Here is a 23945-nt window from a genome sequence, read left to right as displayed (position 1 = left end):
TGAGGTGATGGCCTGATGAGGTGAGGTGAGGTGAGGTGATGGCCTGATGAGGTGAGGTGAGGTGAGGTGATGAACTGATGAGGTGAGGTGAGGTGATGGCCTGATGAGGTGAGGTGAGGTGAGGTGATGGCCTGATGAGGTGAGGTGAGGTGAGGCGAGGTAATGGCCTGATGAGGTGAGGTGAGGTGAGGTGATGGCCTGATGAGGTGAGGTGAGGTGATGGCCTGATGAGGTGAGGTGAGGTGAGGTGATGGCCTAATGAGGTGAGGTGAGGTGAGGTGAGGTGAGGTGATGGGCTTGTGAGGTGAGGTGAGGTGAGGTGATGGCCTAATGAGGTGAGGTGATGGCCTGATGAGGTGAGGTGAGGTGATGGCCTGATGAGGTGAGGTAAGGTGAGGCGAGGTGATGGCCTGATGAGGTGAGGTGAGGTGAGGTGAAGGCCTGATGAGGTGAGGTGACGTGAGGTGATGGCCTGATGAGGTGAGGTGAGGTGATGGCCTGTGAGGTGAGGTAAGGTGAGGCGAGGTGATGGCCTGATGAGGTGAGGTGAGGTGAGGTGAAGGCCTGATGAGGTGAGGTGACGTGAGGTGATGGCTTAACGAGGTGAGGTGAGGTGAGGTGATGGGTGGAATTCTGAGATGTGAAGTGATTGATGGCCTGCTGAGGTGAGGTGAGGTGAAGGTCTGCTGCGGTGAGGTGAGGTGATGGTCTGCTGAAGTGAAATGAAGTGATGGTCTTGTCAATTTAGGTGATGAAGTGAATATTATAGTTGTTGAGATATGGCGGGAAAATGGACAGCTGAGATGAGGAGAGATGATAACTTGGTGAAATGAAGTAAGATGATTTCATGCTTAGGTATGTACGTACAGTGAGGCTATGGCCCGGTTGGGGTGAAGGCCTGCTCGGGTGAAATGAGACGGTGATGGCCTGCTGAGGTGTAGAGGTGATGGCCTGACGAGTTTTAAGCCCCGTTCACACCATGCCGACTCTGGGCCACGACAACCCACGACTCTAGGGTACACGAGGTCTTGGGTGTTGATGTGAAAGGGTCGAGCATGTCTTGAAAAAGGTCTTGAGACTTGCCGAATGCTGCGCCGACGTCGTGACGGGAGTCTGGAGTCGTGAGGGTTAGCACAACATGCTGGTAACTAGTTGGCCGAATGTCCCAGACAGTCGGCAAGACACCAAAACCCCAATAAAACCTTCCCCCCTTCTTGGAGCGTGGGAACCAACTTGTCAAATGGAAAAGTCGCTGGGTTGTCGTGGCCCAGAGTCGGCACAGTGTGAACGGGGCTTTATTCAATCGTGTTGCACTGAACCACTGAATGCTTAGGTGTTTTCCATTCTCGTGCTACGACGTTGGAAAAGAAAACAAATGGTGCAAATCTGAATCTTTTTGTTTTTACTTAAGTTTTGGACATTATTTCTCTTTCAGAACGTGTCATCAAATACAATCAAATACAAAAAAAAAAAAAAAAAGGGCCCAGCATCACATGGTTCGTTGCGCAAAGAAGAGATCATCTTTGTCGCCCTCAGTTGAACATCTAATTTAGCGGTATATCCCTCACATGGTGGAGAGACTAAAATTGTGCCGCCTATTCCAAGTGGAGTCTGACTAAACTATTGTAAAGTGGTAGCAGGGGCGTAGTTAGGCCTGGGCTTTCGGGGCTATAACCCCGAATATTTTATGAATAGCCCCGGATCTCAAAGTGTTTTTTTCTTCAAAAGAATAGCCCCAGCCAGGCTAATATAAAATGCTGATTCTTGTTAAACTGTTAGTGCTAGAAATTAGATTTCATATATCTCGTACAGAGATCATACGGTTTCTTCCCGTCGGGTTCACGTTCCTATCACGTACTCACGGCCACTCGCCAGTCGGCCATCAGTCAGGCAGTGGTTCCAGGCGCCATCCAAACTGCTTATCCCGGCCTACGCACACGGGTGAGCGAGAGAGCTTGTTGATTGGTAATAGCGAGCAAGACCTGAATCTATAAGGCTGTGGATATAAGCAACTTAAAAAAAAAGGGGGGACCAAGGCGATGAGTTGCAGCCTGCAAGGTTGTATGATTTTCCGTTAAAAATTGCAAGTTTTTCCACTTAATGAAAATAAAACATGTTGGCTACATTAACATGTTCCGATAGAACAATATTTTTTTTTTATTGATAGTGGCTGTGAACAGCTTTCAAATGATGCCAATAATATATAGATTGTATGACTTGCTGTTCAAAAGTTGTAACATTTTTTGCAAAAAATTAAATACATATAGGGCCTACATGTATTGGCGAGTAGCGCATCATTGGCAGAAAAAAGGATTCTTGGACGGGTGATTTTGAAATCAGCGGCCAAAATTACAGAAGAGTAGGCCATGTCCACACTTGCATCACGCCTGGTGGAGCGAACGTCCAGTAAGAACCCTACTAGTAGTCTTAGGCCACTCGGCGGCGGCTGAAAAATCCAGCTTGGTGTCATCGGGTGGGCCGCGAACCCGCGTCTTCCTGAACGCGGCGCCGTCACGCTATCCACTCAGCCACCGCCTCCCCATATTTGTAAAGAGACGCATAGAAAACGGAATTTCATTGGCTAGATTATTGGCCCCTCTGCTCACTGACATCTGAAGATAACCAAAGAGTTTGGGAGGAAAAAGTAGGTGAAGCTCACCCTTCTCTCCCGTGGTCATACCGATTGTTTACCTTCAAATGATTCATATCCTGGAAGATGAAGCACTCAGATGTCGCCTCTAGCTCAATAGGGCGATTTTTGGCGCACTGGTGGCCCCTCTGCCGCTCAGTGCCTCATATCCGAGCAGTGTTGAAAGTTGGAAATGGCAATTCTATAGAGTATATAATTGTGAGTGTTTGGTACATCACAACTACTCCAGCCACCAAACATCACAAAGCTGGAGTCAGTGAAGGGAGTTAAGTTTTTTTTTATTTTTTTATAGTAACGCACGGACAGCACATCACGAACCGTTGACCATTATCACTTTCAAAATGCCCATTTTCACTTGACATACGTATTTCACCAGTTTGTCATTCCATTCCATCCCAATAGCACAAAATTCATCTCGAAATAATACCGTATTCATTTCACGGTACCACAATAAAACATCGTATTTCTTAGGCTTCGGTATGTATAATCAAACAGATATGATCGCTGTTGTCATCGTTGATGTTGGTGGCAGCAGCGGTCAAACTCATACTGATTACTGGGTACCGAAGAAAAAAAATTCAGTATGATCGCAATATTTTTTTACAACAAAGGAAGCAGCTCAAGGGCAACACAAAGAAAGCATAGAAAAAGCCCTCTAACCACTGCTCCTATAATAAGACGAAGTAAAGAGTAGCCGAAAGAGAGGACAATTTTGGGTAGAGTGGTGTCTTCATACACCCCTCTTGAAAGAGGTCAAGTCATAGGCAGGAGGAAATACCGATGAAGAAAGGCTGTTCCAGAGTTTACTAGTTTAAGGGGTAAAAGAGTGAAGATGCTGGTTAACTCTTGCATAAGGGGTTTGGACAGTATATATATATATATATATATATATATATATATATATATATATATATATATATATATATATATATATATATATATATATATATATATATATATATATATATATATATATATATATATATATATATATATATATATATATATATATATATATATATATATATATATATATATATATATATATATATATATATATATATATATATATATATATATATATATATATATATATATATATATATATATATATATATATATATATATATATATATATATTTATATATATATACAGTAATCCCTCATTTATCGCGGGGGTTAGGTTCCAGAACCCCCGCGATAGGCGAAAATCCGCGAAGTAGCGACCTTATATATATTTTATTATTTATATAATTTATATAATATATTTTATATATATCATTTATATAAGCACGCATATCTGTGAATCTCACCTCAGCCCGTGTGAACAAGGTCACGCAACCACTAGCTTCTCGAGAGATTCAAAGTCGGCTACATTTCACAGGAAACTCGTCGAAATTCTAGTCAGAAACTCAGTCACCAACATCAAGGCAAGTATAGAGGTATCGTCACTCTCATAAAATGTGAAGAACCAAATTTTGAAATGAGCTTTTTTATTAGGACCTCTCGGATGTTTTGTATGTTATAAACTCCTACAATAAAATAAAATAAGATGTGGATTTTTCGTTATATATCCTATGAAGCAATTGTCGTTGAATAAAAAATATAAATAGAAATGTTCACGGCATCTCATCCTGGACGATGATTGGCTGGCGTCTCGATAAGCTCCGCCCCTTTCTCGAGCCTAATTAAGCCCCGCCCCATCCTCGTCGTCTGCAGAAAAGCATGCAGATTTAGGATCTGTGCTTAAAAAAGTGATGCGTCGAAAACCAGCTGAGTACTAAGGAGTTGAAGGGAAATAAGTGCAAGAAAATATGTATTCCCTACTTTATTTAACTCTGATTTTCGGATGTGTAATTTTACATTATGGTTACAATTTTATGCTCGTGTGATGCAGAATTTTCTCAGGAAGATGATGGTGGTCTCAGTTTTTCGTAAAAATGAATGTTGGGGTCAGGAAACAGGGTGAGAGTGAGGTGTGTGAAGTCGTCGGTTTGGGCAGACAACGAGGATGGGTTATAGGAGTTGCCGTGAAGCGTGAAGGCTATAGGAGTTGCCAACGAGTGATCTCCTCCCGCCTGTATGACGATACCTTCTCTATACTTGCCTTGTCCTTTACAACCTCCCGGATGCTTCCTGAATTCGGGTGTAAGGGTCGGAGGTTGTACCTCGGCCTTACAACGTTGTAATGTTTTCTGAATATGGCGGGACTCAGGGAACGGAGTTCTTCTTTTTGGGTGTTTTATAGGGCTAGTTAGGCTGTGGGGCCTCAGCCTCTAGAGCCCCGTCAGTGGTACTTGTTATCAGGTGTTGTTTTTGTGTTGGAGTTTGTGTCGGCAGCACCGGCTGGGAGTGAAGGCGAGGTCAGTACACCCATACAAAACAAAGCTGCAAAATGGGCTAGACTTGATTACAGACACACCATATCAGTCACTTTGCTTAAACATGACATAAAAATAGATCATTAGCAACACGAAGACAAATAGGGGAAAGTGGGGTAAGATGAACCGTAGGGTAAGATGAACCAACCCTTGCATGGAGGTATTAAACAGGAGGCGCCCTTCCGCGCCGTTCCCATACAGGCGAGTGAAGCCAGTGGGCGGAGCTTACTGAGTCTGTGGGCGGAGCTACAATCGTCAGATAGACCAAAGACATTGCGATCTACTGGGCTGAACTAAGGGAATTTACCACTTTGTTTTGCATACCAGACGAAAAATTAAAAAAAGAATTGATGGTTTGAGTTATGAAAAGTACATAATATTTTCCTATATATTTAATGTAGATCTATTATCAACGACATTTAAGGTCAAGGCAGTCCCGTGGCTTAAAAAAAGCAATGAAAGGGCCCTGGCATTCCATGACAGTGTTGCAGTGTGTGACCCCTCGGCCTGGCACACAACGTGCAGCAGACACAGGGGAGTTACTAACCTCCCAATAGTACCTATAGCCTAGCCTAAGACGCATTGCTACCACATCCTGAGGTGCATTGTGTCGCCCATAGGGGTAAACACAGTGGTGGGAGACACTTGCATAATGGAGGCTGCTGGTGCTGCCATTGTCACAGCAGTGTCTGAGTTGGGTAGCAATGCTATTATGGAAATAATCCCTAATTCTATTCTTAACATAGCTAAGCGTATAGTCAGTGCCAGGGTCCACTGTGTCATCCTGAAGGGCACGTCGAGCAAGGCAGTCGAGATATGCTGTCTCCGTAGGAGGCAGCGGACGTGCTAGGTGGCTGTGTGGCCACGTGTAGACCTGCTGGAGTGCTGGAGTGATCCCGGGCTCTGCCTATCGGGACGCGCCCGCTAGATTTTTGCTCTCGTGCGTCGAGTTGCCGCGGAGGCCGAAACATCGCAGGACATCGCGCCTTGAGGAGCCAGCAGGAAGACCGGCTGCACGGCACCTCATCCTTCGTCTCCACACTGAATTAAGTATCCAATTGTTAGTATAGCCAGGTTAGGTTAGACTGTGCTCGCACGAGTAACGATTTAGGCCAGCTTTGGTGTGTGAGCTGTCTGCGTCTTTGTTTTGTGTGTTTAATAAAGTTAGTGCACACGAGCTTTATCAGTAACCCTTTTGCCTGTGCGTATGTGCCTTCCAGCCACATAAGGAGAGTAAATAAGAACCCCACGGGAGATTTGAGCAGGTAAGTCGTGTTAGTACTCCCTTTTCAGGGTGTGTACACCGTTGTGTCTCCTGGCGTGCCGCGGGAATCAACCATTGTCGGCTAGCTACCGCCTTGTGAGCACACTCCTGGTATAATTTTATTTTACCCCGTGACAGCCAATTATTGTGAATGTTACCCGAGATACCGTGCGCCAATAGTTTACTGAGCAACCGTTTGGGGGGGACATTATCAAATGCCTTCTGAAAATCCAGACATATGATATCTACTGATCTGCTTTCATCGAACACCTAAAAAATACAATGAAAAAAAATCAAGTAGGTTAGTTAAACACGAACGTTTACTACGGAAGCCATGTTGCGAGTTATTTATTATATTATTTTTTTCGAAGAATTTCACAATATTGTCGCGAATTATAGTCTCCATTAACTTACAAACAATCGATGTCAGGCTAATTGGTCGAGTGTTTCCTGGATGAGACTTGTCCCCCGTTTTGAAAATTGGCGTGACATTTGCAAGTTTCCAATCCGACGGCCGAAACTTTTCCAGCTGTTAAATATTTATAAATATTTATTGAATAAGACAGAGAGCGGTTTACAAATTTTATGTTTCATTTCTTTTAAAATCCTAGGGGTAATTTTGTCTGGACCAGGAGCTTTAATTGCTTACTTTAATATTTTCAATTGTGTGTAAAATGTCACTTTCTACGGTGTGCACTCCATTTAAAATCTTTTCGGCCCTTCTAACCTCCGGCGGTTGAGGTGATAAACAACCTTCGTCGGTAAATACTGATGCGAAAAAGTTATTTAGGATTGTAGCTATTTCATTTTCATCGTTCGTGTGGTTACCATTTTCATTAGCAAACAAGTGAGTGACTTTTTTATTATTTACATAGCAAAAAAATTCTTTACGATTAGATTTACTTGTTTCCACTATATATTCTTCAATTAAGATTTTTCTTGCCTCGTTTTATTAATTTCTTGGTTTTGCGGCGAATTCTGTCCAACTTTAGTTTGTCAGCCTCACTCTGGGTTGATATATATTTACTGTATACGCGTTTCTTTTTTTTTTTTTCTTTTTTTCAAGAGAGCGGGTATTTTTTATTTCGTTATTCCACCATTTGGGTTTCTTCTTAAAAGTTGAACGTTTGTTACGATAGGGTACACATATGCTTATGGCATTGTTCACTATTGTTGTGAAGGCCTCCTAAGATTTATCAATATCTGTTTCCATAGAAATTACAGTCCAGTCAGAATTATTTAGAATTGATCGGAGTCTTACGAAATTCGCTCTCTGATAATCTGGCACCTTTTCTTTACTAGGAGTTTCTTTACTTTCTTTCATCTTGATGCTGAATGTGATTATTCGGTGATCGCTAGAACTAAAAATTGGACCACCTTTAATTTACTTCGTTAACTAGATCAGCTGTTGTTGAAAAGATAAGGTCAAGTATGTCATTTTCCCGAGTCGGTTTGTAGTGCCAGATTTTTATAAAGTGTTAAGTGTTAAGTGAGGCCCGCAGTGGCCGTTAATTTTCTCACGCCAGAGGCCCATCCCCCCTCCCCGGGGTTACCCCTACTCTCCGCCAGACATACTCCCTGACCCGCCGCACGGCCAGACACGCCCGCTTCCCTGCCAAATTCCTGGCTTGGCGTCAGCCACCTCACCCTTGTTCCCCCCTCTCCCTCTCCAAGTCACGTAGTCCAGTCCTTCTAGAAGCTTCCTCCCCTTCCGGCCGCGCGCATTGACCGAGATGCCATACAGTCCCTTGTAAATTTACCTCCCCGTAAGTATTGAACCCAAAATAGATTTTTGCCACGAATAACCTTGAAAACCATGCTAACTGGATTACTTTGTAATACATTAGTGGACGTTGTTAATTTCCTCCCCCTTTTATTAATTTAAGAAATCATGTAAGCCTTTCCGGCAATCTCAACCCCCCTGTCTCTGGCCTCTCCCGGCCCCGTATAAAAGAACCAGCAACCCTTCATACGCCCTCATTCTGCCCCCCTCTTCAACTCCAGGTAAGCGCTACGCCGTGCATTGAATAACGCCCTCCCATCCCCCAGTGAATCCAACCCCCATTTTCCCCAGTGCATTTATTCTCCCCCTGCTATTATACTGCTTACCATCTTAGTGAAATATGCCCCTCACACGCCTCTCATTTTGCCCCCCTCTTCAACTCCTGGCCCGAGCTTGCCTTGCAATGTGACTCCCGTCCACACACACACACACACACACACACGTCCTCTTACCCCAACTTATATTTAACGCACTGAACGCTTGTGAGTTTAACGCCGCGCATTTCGTAATCGAACTTCTTATTTCTTGTTCCAACTTGAAGGACCTGGCACTTGTCTACGTTAAAGGGCATCTCCCATCTATCCGACCAAGCTGAAATTTTGTGCAAATCCTCTTGGAGGCTTTGCCTGTCTTCGTCAGTGAGAACCGAGTTACCAATCTATGTGTCGTCTGCAAATTTACTAATGCGATTATTGAGTCCAACATCCACGTCGTTGATGTAAATAATGAAGAGCACTGGGCCAAGAACCGAGCCCTGAGGGACGCCACTAGTGACCGGCGCCCACTCTGAGTTAAATCCGTCAATCACCACTCTTGTTGTCTGTTGCTCAACCAATTCGCGATCCATTGGTTTACTTGACCGTCAATACCTATTTGCTTTAATTTATAAAGTAATTTATGATGTGGGACTTTATCAAACCCTTTCTGGAAATCAAGATAGACTACGTCCAATGATTTGGTTACGTCATAAACTGAGAAGAGGTCGTTATAAAAGGTCAATAGATTTGATAGGTAGGATCTTTTGTTACGGAAGCCATGTCGTGAATCCCCAATTAATGAGTGGCTTTCGAGGTAACTCATAATTTTGTCTCTAATTATGCTCTCAAGTAGCTTACCTACAATTGAAGTTAGACTAATGGGTCGGTAGTTACCTGGTATTTTTTTGTCTCCTTTCTTAAAAATCGGTGTCACGTTAGCCTTTTTCCAATCCGAAGGGACGATGCCTTGTCGCAAGGACATGTTGAATACGGTTGTGAGGGAGGAGAGTATTTCGCTCTTTGTTTCTTTAAGCAGTATAGGATATACTTCATCGGGTCCGGGACTTTTATTTGTTTTAAGTGAATGGAGAGCTTTAAGGACTTCATCGGTTGTTATTTCAAAATTAGGCAATGCATGCTCGAGATTTACATTAGTATTGGTGTTGGTGGTAGCGGGAGGAAGACTGTTAGTATTAAACAACGAGGAAAAGTAATTGTTTAAGAGGTTTGCAATGTGTTGGCTGTCAGTCACTAGTGCACCGTTGCTGTTTGTTAAAGGTCCAATTCCACTTCTGATCGCCTTTCTGTTGTTTATGTAACTGAAGAAAGATTTCGGATTATTCTTACAGTTGGCTGCAATATTTTCTTCATATCTGCGCTTTGCCTGACATACTAATCTTTTTATTCGTCGCCTGGCATCATGATAAAGTCTAATGTTTTCGGGCGTGCTTTGTTCTTTCTTTAACCTGTAAGACAATTTTCTCTCCTTGACTGAGTGTTTGATTTCGCTATTAAACCAAGGTGGGCTTTTATTAGTGTTATTTCGCTTCTCGCACAAGGGGACGAATGTGTTCTGCTGAGTGAGTAAATGATTTTTAAAGCTTAGCCAGGCTTCCTCTACATTGCCGTCATCTGATAGTTGTATTTCTGTTAGTTTTTGTCGGATTTCTACGAAGTTAGCTCTTTTGAAATTGGGCACCCTTACTTTATTTTCAGTCACTGATGTTTGAGCTCTAATGTCGACGCGCTCTAATTTATGATCGCAAGAACCGAGGTGTTCTCCTACCGTGACATTACTGACTAGGTTATCTTGGGTCGTTATAACAAGGTCGAGTATGTTATTTTGTCGAGTTGGTTCAGAAACCATTTGGCTTAGATAATTTTCTTCTAGAAATTCGATCATTCTATGTGACTCGCCTTCTGTACCTGACAGTGTCGCCAGTCGATATGGGGGAGGTTAAAGTCTCCTAATATCAGTGAGTCGTTGTTATTAAGTGACTACCTTAAAACGCTGTGCATTTCAAGGTCGTCATCGAGTGATTGCCCGGGAGGTCTGTAGGTGACAGATATATTTAAATTGACTTTTGCAATGTTTGCTCGCACGCACAAATGTTCAACGTTACTGTCTCTTGGTGTTTTGTCAGTGGGTTGCAAATAGCTTTTGACAAAAAGGGCGACGCCACCGCCTCTACGGTTTACACGATCTTTGTTGAAGAGTCTGTAGCCATCTATGTTGTATTCGGAACTTAAATCAATGTTTGTGGTGTCGATAAATGTTTCGGTTATAACAATTATGTCAAAATTTTCTGTTAGATCAAGACATCTCAGTTCATCAAATTTGTTTCTTAGGCTACGTGCATTGAAACTAAGGATTTTTAAGTTATCTAGAGGCTTGGTAATAGAGGTGGTGGTACTTACGGGATCACGGTTACGGGTTACGGGTTTGTTGCGATGCATGGCGTCTATTTACACGGGCGGGTTGGAGGGACGTGGCTGAGGGTCGTTTTTTGACCGGGTGTCACGTACTGCGTCGTTGAGGAGAGAGAGAGAGAGAGAGAGAGAGAGAGAGAGAGAGAGAGAGAGAGAGAGAGAGAGAGAGTGTGTGTGTGTGTGTGTGTGTGTGTGTGTGTGTGTGTGTGTCACCTGTCCTCAGGGGCTGACCTCACACTCATCAGAAGAAATTTTGGGGTCGTTAAGACGGGAACGAGGAGGGGCGGGGAAGGCCGGTACGGGGAGAGTGAGGTGGCTATGGACGATGAATTGGTAAAAAATTGAAAAAATTAGAAAAACAGAGCCCAGCTCAAGTGTTCATGTGACAACGGCTGTGACCTATCACTCTAAAATAGTAACTTTCCCCGCGTGTTAAAATCTCAGAAACGAGGAATAATTATTCAAACCGGTATCAGAGTGATGCTTAATAAATATATATAGAAAATAATAGAGTGAGTTGGGTGCGATTCTGGAGTTTTACCAAGACGTATGGCATACCAGAAGTAACATTCATTCTTTTTATCCAAAATCTTGTAAAACGTCCAGTCCGTGAGATTGACATTTATGAGACTGTGAAATATCCATTATGAGTCTACAGTCGTGTGGGAGAGATCACAGCTGTTGCCCTATGGGCGACAGCTTCCCTCATCAGCAACGATGTCTGGACCTCTGATGACAGTGAGGTGAACGATTGTTTCAGTTCTTGTAGCATTATCTCTCTCTCAATAATCTCCGTAGAGAGTACAAGGGAGGGCAATTATTATTTCAAAATACACACACTGTATATATGGCATAAACCTGACCAACGGGATCGTTTCCTCCCAAGAAGACTGACTTTGTTAGCACAACTCTGTCTTCTCAGCGGACTTGCAGGGAATTTATAAACATTGTATCCCCTCTCCGGCCTGTTATTACAGCCGCAAGCCAGGCAGCAAGGCATTCCTACATTAAAAAGCAGCCGTGTCCGCTTCAAGAATAGGAAAAAATATGTTTTTGATACCTCAGTTCAAAGTTGGCGCGGTGCTTGAGGGGCCAATAATGGCGCCCAGCAGCCTTATACACAGGGCCGCCTATGACGGTACTCTCTCTATCAAGGGACTCTAACTGTAAGTTGAGGGGTGGAAAGGCACCTGACACCTGTAACATCAGTGCGGAGCTGCTTAAAGCTGGAGGTGAGGCCATGATTCACGGGTTGCATGCGGTCTTGACTGTCGTATGGCAGTCCGGTACCATTCCTCCTGACTCGAAGAGGGGGTTGGTCGTCCCTCTCTAGAAATGGAAAAGGGACCGCCAGGACTGCAACAACTACCGTGGTATTACACTGCTCAGTGTGCCAGGCAAGGTGCTTGCCCCCCTATAGCTGATGCAAATTCGTAGCCAGCTGCTGAGGCTGCAGAGACTTGAACTGTCTGGGTTCACGCCTGGTAAGTCGACAACTGACCGTATCCTAGCGCTTCGCGTACTGGTGGAGCACCGACGTGAGCTTCGACAGGGGATGCTTGCAGCCTATGTCGATCTCAAAAAGACATTTGATTCAGTGCATCGCGAGGCATATGTGAAGTGTGTGTGTGGAGGGTAGCTTGTCCAGCTTCTTTCCCGTGAATGCGGGAGTGAGGCAGGGCTGTGTCCTTGCCCCATCGCTTTTCAACACTTGTATGGACTGGGTACTGGGCAGAGCTGAGGACCAGAGTCACTGCGGAGCATTCACTGGCAATACCAGGGTCACTGACCTTGATTTTGCCGATGATGCAGTAATCCTGCATGGTGGAGTCGCTGGAGGTTTTGATAATGGCTCTCGAGGCACTGCACGAGGAAGCAAAGCCCTTGGGACTTCAGGTCTCCTGGGCCAAGACCAAGGTACAAGTGCTTGGAGGCTTGCTAGATGAAACAGAACAGTTTGTTCATGTGTGTGACGAGGACGTTGAATCTCAGAAAGTTTCACGTATCTTGGTAACGTATTTCATAACAACGGTAAGTCTGGCCAGGAAGTCTTAGGGCGAATTGGCCCAGCCCATGGTGTTATGGACTCGCTAATATCGTATTTTTCACTGAAATACAAATATAGAAATGGCAATAGCCCATTTACCCTATGGATAGCCCGATTATCTCATTATACCGTTGGTGACCACGGCGAGAAACTGGATAATATGAAAGGTTCATGGTGCCGGGCCGTCATTGTTCCGTCAACGGCCACGGCGAGAGACAGGATAAAGTGAAAACAACTTGGCGTGCCTTTAGGCTCTTTGACACGCTCTCTTGATATATTTTTGCTTATGGGCAAATAATACTAACAGTTGTGCTTTCTGTCCATAACAGTTATTGATTGATGGTTACTATAATTAGATAATGGAGCTGCCCAGTTCATATGATATTGGCCCTGTGTCCCGAGTAATGTATTTTTCTCACACAACCAGGTCAAGGGACAATGTGTTGGAGATAAGCACCGAGGGCACACGCAGCTATAGCATATACCCACTAATTTACCTCTATCTATTTCATGTTGGCTCGATAAGTAGGTCAGAGATAAAAGAACGAAACTCGTGCCCTCAAAGTACATCTGGTGAATAAAAATAAAAAAACTTGAAATGAAGTCTAATGACTCCCTCTCTTCTTTGTAAGGAATGGCTTCAGCACAGAAGGAGGGAGAAGAGCAGCAGCGGTATGGCAGCAGTGAGGAGTACATTATGAAAGGCAGCGTGGCATGACGCAACGTATTGAAGAAAGTACAAATGGTGACCGAAGTGAAATCTGGGCTTATTATTTTGGGGGGAGGGGGGCATCAGCCGAATGTGGCGATTAGGCCAGTTTAATGGTTCATTGATTTTTATATATTTTCAGTTATTTGTTTGTTTAGTTTTTCATTCTTATTTAGCATTCTAAAGCAAGCACATCATTCATTCTACCGTACATACATGCATACAATGCCCACGTTGTTAGTATTGGGGCCTATCGCAAAGCTATGTTAGTATGAAAAGGGACTTGGGAAGGGGTATATACATGTACTTAATATGTATACGTACAATATTGGTACATAACATGTACACCATTCATACAAGCATCCATTACTTTCAGTCATACCCAATCATACGCTAAGGAACTTTTACCACCACCAAATGACATGAATTAAATCATAACTCACTGATCAAGTTCCTCTCCTTGGGGAAAGTCATGAGCTTACCGATTACATTGGGATGATCGTTGGGTAAGCGGTGGCTGAGTGGTTAGCGTGCGGGCCCCTCATTCACCGCGTGATGGACGACGCCGGTTCGAATCCGCCGCTACCACCTATAATTTCTCAGTCACCGCCGAGTGGCTTAAGACTACCCAGAAGACCACCCATCAACCCGGACTCTAGAGGAAACCATCCCAGTGAATCAAAAACGTGCTCCGGGGGGCAGCATGAGCCAAGAAAAGATGGCTCCACTATAAAAATAAAAAAAACTTGCCTGCGCCATGACGGGCTGGGGTCGACTACCATCCAGGCCCCTCAAGAAGCCTACCGGCGCTATAGGCTGGCATGTAAAAAAAAAAAAAAAAAAAGGAGGAGAGGACGAGGGGCACGCCCATCCTCTCGCAGTAATCCACGAGAGGCCGACGCGCCTCTTCGTACTCTCCAGAGTTCAAAAGGATGTGACCAATAGGAAGCATTCGATTGCAGGGGGGAAGGTTCAGTTCCTGCATCATCTGAAGTGGGTGAGGAGAGTGGAACCTGCCCTGAAGCGTCCGAAAACCACTTCCTCTCGTCGCGACGGACGACTGGAAGGTGGGGTTGACAGTGATAAGTTTTTGGGTTATTCATTGGCATTGCCACAGAAGATTTTCTGATGAGTTTCCGAGGGTGAGACATGACTACAGATTTTGAGGGAGGTTACACGTTTCGTCGAGCTTCATGGACGATTTTGACAAAATGTTAGCCCGTTCATTGCCGTAGATGTGGCAATGTCCGGGCACCAATATCAGCGAGAAAGATTTACGAAAAGTATGTAACTTATTGATGAAGTTGCCCTGGATTTCATCAGTATCCGTATACCCAGATTCTATACCCTGAAGGGAGGACATACAGTCGGTGAAAATTGTGATTAGATTATGATTGGAGCTAAGTGCATAGCCTATGGCCTTATCAGTTGCAAAAAGTTCCGCAGAAAATAGCGATGTATAGGAAGGCAAGCGGAACTTCAGGGAACATTCACGCGATCAAACACTCCCACCCACAAGTTTCTTCATCTTAGGGCCGACGGTGTACAGGTGGAGGTGGTTGGAGTAGCCCCTGGTCGGCTCCAGGAAACTCTGCCGTGCCGCCACAGGACTGATGGTGCTTGTTGTGCAGGGGAGTCAGGTCGTGATGATGATGGTGGTGTGGTGTGGCATATCCCATGGTGCGACAATCGGCCGGACAATCCTGTCACTCTGGTCCATATCTATCCCCGTCTCTTCGCAGAGATGGCACATTCCCACTGCTATGGGGTGACGGGGTGAGGTGATGAGTGTTGCTGGTGCAGTGGGGTGCAGGAGATGTTGCCAATTGTGTTTTTCCCCGCCGTCTTTAAGGTGTAGGTTGCTATTATGTGCTGGCCTCGGATGAAGAACAGGAGAATGTAGGCTGTCTCGCCTTCGACGAAATTGATAAAAAAACATTAGGGCGTCAAGCAACTGGACAGAAATCGTAGCATCCATTGTTTGATCTCCGTGGGGTACATTGGCTTCCGCTGCGAGTTTTACACTCAGCCCTCAACCTCTGGCTTTGAACTTCATCACCTTTGACCAACCCACTTTCCTGGTAGCGGCATGTGTCCACCCAAGGTCTTGGTTCACACCAATCAACAACCAGGGTGGAGTGTAACATTTTGGAAGCGGAAGCCAGGGACCTCACAGAGACACAAACACCTGTCAGTTCTAGTGTTGGGGGGGGGGGGGGGGGGGGGGGGTTGTCGAGTTGCTTGACGCCCTATTGTTTTGATAAATTTCGACGAAGACGAGAATGATACACACAGAGCAGGTACTCAGCAAATATGGTAATATAAATAAAATAAAAAAATATCCAATTCTGCTTGATTTTGCAGGGCTTTCAAGCAAGAATGATTTTTTTTATGAGAGAACCTTGCATCGGTCATTTATTTCTCTCGTTTACCAATTAATAAAACAACGAGAATGATCAACTACATTTTTATCTACAATAATAACGTTTATTGTAATGAAGTGTAATTGTTTTAGCATTACACCACATCCATCGATATTTGTGTTTTATGTTGAGCAGCCATAATATGGAATAAATCCACACTATGTTACAAATTATATCCCCAATAATGCCAAGTAAATCAAACCAGACTTACGGAAAAAAAATTTAATAATATGCCTAAGCAGTGACGGGCGTTGCGAATAATTAATAAAAGTTACTGAAATGTTTGTAGTCAACAGTCATATCTTCTTCAAGCAGTATTCAATGGATTCCGTCTGCGTCTCAGTGTCCTATGCCACCGCCTTGCTATTAAGTGCTTCCTGGAGAGGGTAGTCGTCTTGGTGGTCGTGGCGGCAGTCGTCTCGCTGCGTGATCTTACTGTTAGTGGTCTCTGGGAGCAAGACCACCAGGCCCGCACCGACGAGGGCTGCCAGGCTGCATAGGACCCCGGGTGCCCAGGGCAGCACTTCACCCTGTAGCATCAGCAACACAAGAACAGCATGAAATAATATTACAGTTGTGTTCGGTGAGGCGCGGCAGGACACGGTCTATGTGTATAACAAGTTCGGCAGACTTCTAGGTTTCACCAGCGTGGATTAGGTGGCCACGTTTAGGATTAGATGGAGAATGGGATTAAACAAGACTAATTATAGCATAGACTACGACTTCTTCAAATTGACTTTAAATATGGCTGTAAGAATCTAGCCGTGGCGAATATCTGCTTATATAAAGAGTTCAACAAACACGACATCATGAGGTGAGCCCACCAGCAGGTCGTTGATGTAGGGCACGGACACGGTGGACAGCCTGCACAGGATGCTGGCCTCGCCCACCACACGGGCCCTGTTGGAAGTGGAGAACAACTCCAGCGTGTACACCCACGCCAGGTGGTACGAAGCTGTCATGGTCATCTTGCCGATGAGCGATAAAAGCAGCTTAACGAAGTTCGAAACTGAGAGGAAGGAAGGAGGACGAGGAAATAGTGAAAATAAGAAAGTAGCAGTTTGGATACGTTTTAGTACATTGAAGCAATTCATTCATAGTATTTAACATGAAAACTTAAGAATCTTGTTAGTATTGTAAATATTCCTTCGAGGCCGTGACAATCGGTACACAATGTCGCAGCGCGCACGAGAACCGCTGTTCGTGCTGCTGCCCGTCGTTGCTGTGAGGACCAAGCCGTGGCACCTTTCATCTGAATTACTAAGGTTTAAGCATCCTACCTCATAATTATGTCCTCCACCTGCCCCCGCCACCCACCTGCTAGACGCGTCACCATGGACAGCGTCATGAAAGTCATGGACACACTGCACACTATCAACAGGAAGGCAAGGGTTTTCCTGCGGCCCAGGTAGGTAATGGCTGGCCACAGGAGGAACACCGCTGGCACCTCCACCAGCCCCGCCAGGAACGTGTGCAGGTACACGTTAGCGCTGCCAACATATACACACAAGTGGTGACAGTGCGTCATAATGGATACATTCATTAAACGTTAATACTATAATTACTTTTGATAGTTCAGGTTTCTGGTAAATACCAACGTGAGAAAGGCACTGGCACCACATTATTAGAATGTGATTCATGCTGCTCTTATCTCTGAGCTACTCTACAGCATGAAGCCCTGTCTCAAGCCTACCTAAGAATCCTGGCGTTGTGGCTCAGGCCGAAGTAAGACGCCCCCGCAACTGCCCATATGTAGAACATCACGAGAGCCTTCAACCGCAGGCCGGGGGTCAACAACACTGCAAATAGGTAGCGGCTGCCGCGGCGCAGAAAGCTGGTGGTGGTGGTCGTAGTAGGAGACCCATCGGGGGCGCGGCGTCTTTCCTTAAGGACCAAACAACAACTGAATACCTATCTCAGCTTGGACCCCGTCCCCCAGCACTGCTGACGACACACTCTACAGTAGGCCCTAGGCTTAGAGTGAGCCCCATAGTATAGGCCCTACGGCAACAAGTTGTAAACTACAGAGAAACAATGAAAATATTTAAATCATGAATGTTTGCGGTGCTTAACACACACACACACACACACACACACACACACACACACACACACACGAGCACACACCCTCCTCATGATGGTTTGCATGGTGGCAAGGAGTCGCTCGTCTGAGGGAAGCGTTCTACGGTTGACACGCGCCGCCCAGCGGAGGACCCGCAGGGCCTCGGAGTGGCGGCCGTGGTGGATCAACCAGCGCGGGGACTCGGGCAGCCTGGCCAGGGGAACAGTTAACACTTCAGGAACCCTTAGCACGCAACACGCATACAGTTAGGCCTGTACAAGATATTTTCCCAGAGTTTGAGTCAATAAAGAAAGAAAAACAGGAATCTTTCCTGACATTAGAGCGCTCACAAGATAACAACAGTTTCGTGACATCATTCCTACTGATAACATCATGACATATTCTCTAGACGTATTTCTGGCCACAGGGTAATATATATATATATATATATATATATATATATATATATCTATATATATATATATATATATATATATATATATATATATATATATATATATATATACGTATACATCGATTTAAAAAAATAAAGAGACAGTGACAATGAACTAAGGAGAACAATAAATAGAGGCAGGCAGCGATTAAACAATACCTAATGAGTTACAGGCGGGTGTTGAATTTGCTTTAAACTTATCAGTGTTAACAAGGAAACAGTCTCATCTAGAAGTACATTCCGATTTTAAATCAAATGCTCAAGAAGTGCATGGGAAAATTGGTTACTTCCGCAAATAATTGGGTGCAGAGCAGGCCCATTGAAATGTAAACCATGACGTGTATGGTCAATAGACTGAAAATGAGCCAGTAGCAATCTGTGGTCCTTATTATCAACAATCTAGAAAAATATGTGATCACATGATCAACCATTCGACGATGACAAAGTGGCATGTTAAGCTGGGTGAGTAGACCCTATTAAGGTGAAATCAAGATCATAAAGTGAGATGAGATGGGGTTTCCGACATCCAAACTGGACGACTGTACTAAATCTACGGCAAAAGAAGAAAAAGAAAATCAGATTATTATCATCATTAAAAATATCATTGCATTTCCTTAACAGATCAGCCTTCTATGAAATTATTAAAGCAGCTTTCCTAGAGTGGTTTTCACAACTTGGAATCTAATGTTACTCCAAGTTAGTCAAAGGACTTGCGAGAGTGGATGACTTCGTTGTTATTAAAATATCGGGATGAAGTGGATTAGCGGTTCTTGAGTGACTAAAGATGATGCATTTTTTTTTTTTTTTACGTCATGGCCTATTGCGCCGGTAGGCTTCTTCCCGGTGGATCCTGATGGTCGGTCCAAGACCTCTTCCCGGTGGGGCCTGCTGGTCTGCCCAGCCCGTTCTGGCGCAGGCGAGTGTTTATAGTGGCGCCATCTTGCATTGGCTCATGCTGCCCTCCCGGAGCTCATCTTTAATCCTAGAATCTAGAGTCCTGGTTGATAGGTGGTCTTCTGGACAGCATGTGGGTAGTTTTAAGCCACTCGGCGGCGGCTGAAAAATCCCAGCTTGGTGGCACAGGTCGGGGATTGAACTCGCGTCCTCCTGAACGTGGGGCCGTCTCGCTATCCATTCAGCCACCGCCTCCCCAAGACCAGTCTTTGCAGGATTTAATTTCATGTCCCCACGCTGACACCAGGGAAAAATTAAATCAAGATCCGCATTCAATTGAGTTGCCACAAGGGAACAGTTTTGAAGCTCAGGAATAAAACTAAAGGAGTATCATCGGTATAGGGATACTATAGGCCATTAAATGAAAGGAAGTGCATGCCACATATCAATAGTATAGAAAATTTATAGAAGCTGACCGATAACACTGCCCTGATGAACACCGGACTTGACTTGAATAAATATAATAAAATATTCATCAGTGTCTATGCGTTGGTGCCTGTCAGATAAAATCAGATATAATATTGTAAAAAGAGCCATCGATACTTACTGATAAAGGTTTAAACATTAATCCTTTATGGTTAACTAAATCGAATGTAAAGGAGAAATCAAGAGAAACAAGCCTTGTATTCGACCAGCAACCAAAGAAACTTGAACTTGATGCATCAATGTCAAGAGCGCATCACAGGCTATTTTCTTCAAAACCAAATTGGGTATCTGGTAACAAATTCAAATTCAAGAATCAGGAGAGACGTTTATCCTGTAGTCACTCAAGCACTATTGATAGGGCTAGAGTAATGAACTTTTTGTCCTTTTTTTTGTACTTTTGGCAAGGATATAGCTGACGATCCTTTAGGGCAAGGCGTAACGTTCGCAATATGCCAGTAAGGAGGAGAATTTCCTTTTCTTATATAAATGCAAAAAGATAACTGGGAAAAAATTGGAAAGAGACTTTGAGGTTCCATGCCACCATAGGAGTTAAAGTCAATCAACAACTTGTGAAACTCCGAAGATTTAAGTGCAGATGTTGAGGGAAGGTTAGGGAAAATAAGTATGAGGTAGAACAGCCTCCACATTTCTCTGTTTGCTTGAAAAAAAAAAGTTGGAAAAACTTCAATTTTCTGTGGAAATGCAAATATCCCATCTGGTTTAGTGATGGGAGAAATTTGAGTCATGACCAAACGGAGCAGACTTCAACGAAACCTACCAGTTATGACCTTGTGATGTACCAATGAGGGTATCTTTCAAATGATTAGTACAATTTACCTCTATTGCCCTTTAATCCTGCTCCGCAGTTCTACGACCATGGCAGTAGCTTTCCCAACTAGCACCTGAAGGCGTGGAAGAGCAGACCTAATAAGAAGTTTGTTCATTCCAAAGAGCCTCTCTACATTCTGCAGTAAACCATGCCTTGAAATTGTAACGAGTATTAACAGTCTTACATAGAACGCTTCGATCTACATTATCCGTGATTATGGAAGTAAGAACCAATACAGGTCACTCAGCACGATATATATCTCTTCAAACAGTAGCTGGAATGTCATTATTAACTTGGTTACAATTAACTCGAGATTTCAAGTAAACTTTACGTGACAAACAGACATTTGGCACGGATGAATTAAACTGAACTGCAATATTTAAGAGCATAAGGATTCTACATGAGGCCGGTAGGCTTGTATCAGGCATCTTCTGTAACTAGAGGAACTAATGGGAGGCCCGACACTAACATCAACAAGTCAATGAATATCAGTGAATAATATAATTATAAGCAGTTGCCAAAAGCATGGGTAGGAACACTGACATATTGTTCACAACCGTCTGACTGTAAACAACTTGTTAGGCAGGAGTAAGCATGGGCAGCTTGGCCATGACGATCGGTGGGGGACAGAATTCAGCCAACCAACATGGTGGGCATTGAAATCACCACTGAAAATAAAAGAGGATTTCCTCTCAGTCTCTTGTATCGTCGCCATAAATAGCAATAGACAGTCATAAATGGAGTCATCCAAATTAGAATTTAAATAAAAGAGAAAGTGTATAATTATATTATTGAATTCAAAACTTTACTATGGCATTGGATTCAGCTTGCAGGTACCCAGCACCTCTTTACGCAAGAACGAGGTAAATCCACATGCCCTGGGCCCTGGGAATGAGGAAAAGGTTATTAAACCCGGTATGGATAACTATTAGGAATGTCTAAAATTAGACAAGTGTTTTTGAGCAACAGAGAATCCACAATTAATTAAAGGCCTGAACAGATGGCTTTCTCAGATTCCTCTTTAACCCACGGAGATTAGAATACAAAACTGCAACACCCACCCAGGGCAGGGTTAGGGTGAATATAGTCAGATAAGAGCAATAACTATAAAACTATAAAACAAAAAGTGACAAAATAAAACTAGAAATAGTAAAAACAAACAACAGTGAAATGTCTCAATATCCATAAAAATGATAATAAAACAACGGAAAAAATGGTCCACTTCGCATGACGCCGCGTTCCCCGGCCGCATATTTGCGAAATGTACTCACCTGTGGTACCAGTGGCAAAAACAGTAGCCGAAACACTTTTCAAGATGTCACTCAACAAACTTCGACATTCCGGCACACTAGCGCTCTCAGGCCCATCCTCTCCTACTCCTCTCTTCTCTTTCTCTTTTTTTTTATTATATCTAAATATACTGGTATATTTACTAGCCCAAAGATGCATAGCACCTCTGAGAGAGAGAGAGAGAGAGAGAGAGAGAGAGAGAGAGAGAGAGAGAGAGAGAGAGAGAGGTATATATATATATATATATATATATATATATATATATATATATATATATATATATATATATATATATATATATATATATATATATATATATATATCATGAGAGAGAGAGAGAGAGAGAGAGAGAGAGAGAGAGAGAGAGAGAGAGAGAGAGAGAGAGAGAGAGACCCTCACCCAGAACCAGGAAGAAACCTCCCTCAGCGACCCTGCCCAGCCCCACCCTGACCCGGAGGAGCGCGATCCTCCTCCTCAGGAAGGGCTGCACCAGGGCCCTGATGGTGGGTAGACTGAGGGAGGAACTTGCGTCCACCAAGGCAGTAATTCAAGACCGTAGGGACGTGATAGACGAACTCCTCGAAAAGAGGAGTGTGTTTGTGGAAGTATTATCCATAATAGACACTCGGACCGCTCTCAATAACAGTGCCGTGAACAAAATAAAGTACAGATTTATCGAGTGCACTGCTAGCCCCGAGAAAATTGACGACGAGTGGAGTGAACATTTACGGCGGGATTATCAGACAGTCTCTTCCCTCTTCGTCGAAGCGTCGCATAAAGAGTGTGTTTCCGTTAGGAGGTATTAGCAAACGCTCGCTTCTCTTCCCCTTCGGAAGCTATCTTTCCGTGTACTTTCGGTACAACTGTAAATCAAACAAACGTTGAAAACCGAAACATTAATGCATTGCTGGCACATTTCTATAATGGAAAATATTGTGTGGCTAATATTTATGTAAACAGTGCTTGATACAGTGACATACACTATATATAGCAGAAAATTTTATATTGATGCGTTAATTGGTTGGTACCCGTGGCGAAGTTTGTTTCGCTCCTGTGGGCGGAGCTTAGGAGACCTCGTTAGAATAAACTGTTTTAATTTTCCAAAACAAGGCTAGCGAAATATACATGCGTATATTATGGAAGCACACATAATAATATTGTAGTAGGTTTATCCTAAACAGTTCAAAATATAATTCACACGGTGCCTGGCTTCCCACAGCCAATCATCGCTGTTTCAAATTGTGACGTCATCTCTGGATGGAGCTTAGGAGACCGCTGGAGGATAAAATGTGTATATTTTCTTTATTCTCCACCTGTTCCATGAGACATGTCTTTCTCCCTTCGTTATTTCTCCCGTGTGAATATTTTTTTAACTAGTGTTAGAGCTCCTATCTGCGGGTGGAAAATGGTATCTGTTCTGCTGAGCTTTGCTTAAGCTCCACCCACAGGTGACGTCACGAGTTTGGACAACGATGATTGACCGTGGGAAGCCCAGCACGGAGCACTACAAATTCATCTAGTTTTTTTTATTAAATTTACTATGTTACCAAGGAGATTGAAAACTACAACTCAGCACTCTTACACTTAACTCTCTTGTTTTTAGCGCGGAAAAAAATACGTGTCTGGAAATTAGACCGCCAACACGTTCAATATAATACCATTTTTTTAATAGGAAGGTTAAACAATTTATTTTTATAAATAATATTAATATTAATGGTAACCACAAGTCAAGTCCGAAGAAAAAATAGCTGTTCACACTCCAGCGGCAACGGAACGATCGATTTATTTTTTGCTCTACTCGCCTAAAACAAGAAGAATAAAAAACTTTCAGCCTTTAGCCTTACAATAGAGGTATTGTTTATCCCGTTGTCACAGCCAAGGCAACCGTATCACGAACGTAAATAATGTGGCCAGTTAGGTTTCATCTTAGCGGCCTACTACTTTACTACTACATTTTATAAATTTAGATGCTGGTTTTTATTCTTG

The 23945-nt window shown here is 43.6% G+C and overlaps 1 protein-coding gene across 1 annotated transcript in view; it reads right to left on the bottom strand.

Moving 5' to 3' along the window:
- Nucleotides 1-16059: 16059 nt before the first annotated feature.
- Nucleotides 16060-23945, bottom strand: part of LOC126996644 (organic cation transporter protein-like) — a 45097-nt gene continuing 37211 nt past the window's right edge. Inside the window, exons 8-12 of the mRNA XM_050857333.1 lie at nucleotides 18072-18216; nucleotides 17638-17828; nucleotides 17262-17434; nucleotides 16769-16953; nucleotides 16060-16474 (exon numbers count right to left, since the gene is read on the bottom strand). Of these exons, the coding sequence (XP_050713290.1) occupies nucleotides 16292-16474; nucleotides 16769-16953; nucleotides 17262-17434; nucleotides 17638-17828; nucleotides 18072-18216 (877 nt within the window). The 3' untranslated portion in view covers nucleotides 16060-16291. The remainder of the gene's footprint in view (nucleotides 16475-16768; nucleotides 16954-17261; nucleotides 17435-17637; nucleotides 17829-18071; nucleotides 18217-23945) is intronic.

This window comes from Eriocheir sinensis, chromosome 10 (genome assembly GCF_024679095.1).
Source record: "Eriocheir sinensis breed Jianghai 21 chromosome 10, ASM2467909v1, whole genome shotgun sequence".
Lineage (NCBI taxonomy): Eukaryota > Metazoa > Arthropoda > Malacostraca > Decapoda > Varunidae > Eriocheir > Eriocheir sinensis.
Note: the sequence above shows the minus strand (reverse complement) of the source record. Positions and strands in the feature narration are given on the sequence as shown.